Consider the following 3,227-nt stretch of genomic DNA (forward strand, 5'->3'; position numbering starts at 1 on the left):
ACCTCCTCTATCTCACCGACACTTATACACACTACACTTATAAAAACACCCTAAAATATCACAATAAATGATTTCACCAATTTGAAAAGACCCAAATCCTTAAACTTATTAATAAACAAATACCATGGAAGACTGTAAAAGTCTTGAAAAACAATACATTTCCATCTCACCAATTTGAAAAGACCCAAATCCTTAAAACTTATTAATAAACAAATACCATGGAAGACTGTTAAAGTCTTGAAAAACAATACATTTCCATCTTTTCAACTCGATCTCAAGCTATCACTAGGTAGCTGCAATAATTCGGTCTTCATTCCCGCAACTTGCAACACAAGCACACAATATTCTGCGCACCATAAAAATCAAGCCCGGCAATATTTTTTGTTTTCTTGTGACTTTTCCTTGAGTAGTCAAAACTTGCGCTTCTGTACTTCCATCTAGAAGGTAAACAGAGCTTGACTTAAACAGAGCCCAGCACAAGCTTAGATAGGCTTATTTGATTCAGAAAAACAATCATTGCCGTGGGAATTCCTTGATAACCTTGAAACAATGGCATGACAAGAAAATTGCAGTTAACTGGGATGCCAAAAATGAAATTGATAGTGTGGATTTTGCTGTTAGTTTTGGCAGAATGGAGGATTCCCAAGACAGAAAGCAGCGAATGCCCATATGATTTCACAGTGGCGTCCCGCATGATCCCGCCTTCCTGTTACCAAAACAGCACAGATCGGGTCACCTCCCAAGGAACCTGCTGCTGGAATGCCTTCGCTTCCTTTGTCTTTGCAATCTCCCGCCATGCCAATCAAACAGGGGAAGTTCTCCTGGACGACGCGGGTTCGAGTCTCTGCACTGACGAATTCGTGCACTATCTCCATTCGAGGGGACTAGTTCGCTCCACCTTCTTCACCAATTCCTCTGCCTGTCAGATTGATCACCTGACCTTCGCTGCCAACGCAGGGCCATGCAAGTACACCAAAATGGCCCAAATTTGGGACACAGTCGACCTCCACAACGCCTCCAGGGCCTGCAATGGCCCCAATCTCAACAAGTCCAACGCCTGCGACAAATGCCAAAGCGAAGTCATAGATAAAGCGATGCAATTGTTAAATGTAACGAATTCCAAGGAATTTGTTCCCTGCGGTATAGCCGTTACAGTAGGGTTATGGGGTCCGAATCCTCAAGAAACCCTCTTTGATTCGTTCGTTCTCTGCGTCACGCAGGTGCTGCAGAATGTCGGCACCCTCGGCACCTCGAATCTCATCCCCTCGCCGCCGCCGCCGCCGCCGCCGACGATCATCTTCAACAAGAACCCTAGTGATGGAGCAAAGAGGTCGCGGGTTCGAATCGGCGTAAGTGCAGGGGTTGCAGCAGCAGGGGCCATTGTCGTCATAGCACTGGTGTTACTTTACATCGCAAAGGTGAAGAAAATCCGCCGCTCAGACAATGAATCCACCGCTGAAAGCACGGCCGAGGCTCTCACAGGGATCAAAAGCCTTCTTCCGACTGAGGGTTTGTACATATTTACCAAGCGCGAGCTCCACCAGGCGACGGCGGGATTCGACCCTGGGCGGATGATTGGCCAAGGGGGCTCCGCCAAAGTTTTTCTCGGCAATCTCCCGAGCGGCAAATTGGTGGCGATTAAGCGGATATTTAAGTTGCAGAAGCGGGTACATTTCTACCAAGAAGTCCAGCTTCTCTCACGCCTCCAACACCCCAATCTGACGGCACTTCTGGGCTACTGTCAGCACAAAAATGACCACATTCTGGTCTACGAATTCATGGCGGGCGGCGACCTAAGCGACCTGCTCTACCATCCTCCCGACGGTCATGTGCTGCAATGGGACCACCGCTTAAGAATCGCAGTGGACTGTGCAGAGGGGCTAGCTTATCTCCACCTCTTTTCCGAAGGCGCCATTATTCACCGTGATGTGAAACCCAGGAATATTCTGTTAAATTCAGCTGGGCAAGCTAAACTCGCAGATTTCGGCATTTCCAAGCTAATTGCTGCAGATTTCACACATGTTACCACAGAAGTTAAGGGCACTACTGGATATTTGGACCCTGAGTATTTTTCAGTCGGGCAGCTGACCGAAGCCAGTGACGTGTACAGTTTTGGCGTTGTGTTATTGGAGCTCATTTCCGGGCAGAAGGCCATCATCAGCACGCCGTCAGGTGGGGCAGAGTCTATTGTATATGCTACTCATGTATTCAATAGCAGATCTGACCGTAACATCAGAACTCTGGTGGACCCTAGGATTTCAGATGCTGACGTGGAGGCTTACGTGGAATCCATTGAGATTGTGCTGCAAATTGCTAGCCTATGTGTAAGGCCTTACAGGTCTGAGAGACCTTCCATGGTGGAGGTCTTGAAGGTGCTCACTGAAGCGTGGAACAAGGCCAATGATATTGCCTTATCACAAGTTAATCATCTACAGGAAGCTTTTCAATCTGATCTTTAGCTTTCATTGTTATCTGTGGAGATTTATTAAAAAATTATGTTGCTTGCAGTATTTTCTGCTGTCAAGATTTAGCTTGATTGGTGATAAGGAAGCTCTGATTTGGCACTTGACCCGGGTTTAAATCTTAGTAGACAAGAATATATTATCTAACATATATCATGACTCTGACCCAGAAAAGGAATCCTTCACAGCGAATGTCTGCTAATGAAAAGAATATTACAGTTGTTCTTCTTTCTTCTCCTGGCAATTTTTTGCTATTAAATGTAATAATATATTCTAATTTTTTTGTTGGACCTTATACCTGTAATTTCAATATGGTAATCATTTTGGATTTGATTTTCATGATCTATCATCTGTTTGAGATGCCCTCAGCTATTCTGGATCCAAATAACACGAACATTACACACACATTACACACTGTTAATCGTGGAAATGACTGTGATTTAGGAAGTCAATATCACGAATTTTATAATCTCATTTTGGAGCCAGAATAGCTATGTCCATTGAGATCAAATTTTCATAATTTATTATCATTGTGAGATATAGTTAGAAAAGAGAATGGAATATGATCTTTTAAAAAATGTTATACAAATAAATTCAAAAAGATCAAATTTTCATAATGTATCATCATTGTGAGTTAGTTAGAAAAGAGAATGGAATGTGGTCTTATAAAAAATGTTATACAAACAAATTCAAAAATATTATCGTATTGATATCAACAATTAAAAAATCAATGGTTTTTTTTTGTTTTTCTTTGTCTTCGGACTT

The 3,227-nt window shown here is 43.1% G+C and overlaps 1 protein-coding gene across 1 annotated transcript; it reads left to right on the forward strand.

Moving 5' to 3' along the window:
* The first annotated feature begins 232 nt into the window (after positions 1-232).
* LOC131059937 (probable receptor-like protein kinase At1g49730) lies at positions 233-2,693 on the forward strand. The gene has a single exon (XM_057993010.2). It carries the CDS (start codon positions 555-557, stop codon positions 2,457-2,459), a length of 1,905 nt encoding a protein of 634 aa, XP_057848993.2. The 5' UTR covers positions 233-554; the 3' UTR covers positions 2,460-2,693.
* The last annotated feature ends 534 nt before the right edge of the window (positions 2,694-3,227 follow it).

The sequence above is a fragment of the Cryptomeria japonica genome, chromosome 7, assembly GCF_030272615.1.
Source record: "Cryptomeria japonica chromosome 7, Sugi_1.0, whole genome shotgun sequence".
Taxonomy (NCBI): Eukaryota; Viridiplantae; Streptophyta; class Pinopsida; order Cupressales; family Cupressaceae; genus Cryptomeria; species Cryptomeria japonica.

Excerpts from the sequence above, each read along its gene's own strand:
- LOC131059937 (XM_057993010.2), top strand. The coding sequence starts at position 555 with ATGACAAGAAAATTGCAGTTAACTGGGATGCCAAAAATGAAATTGATA.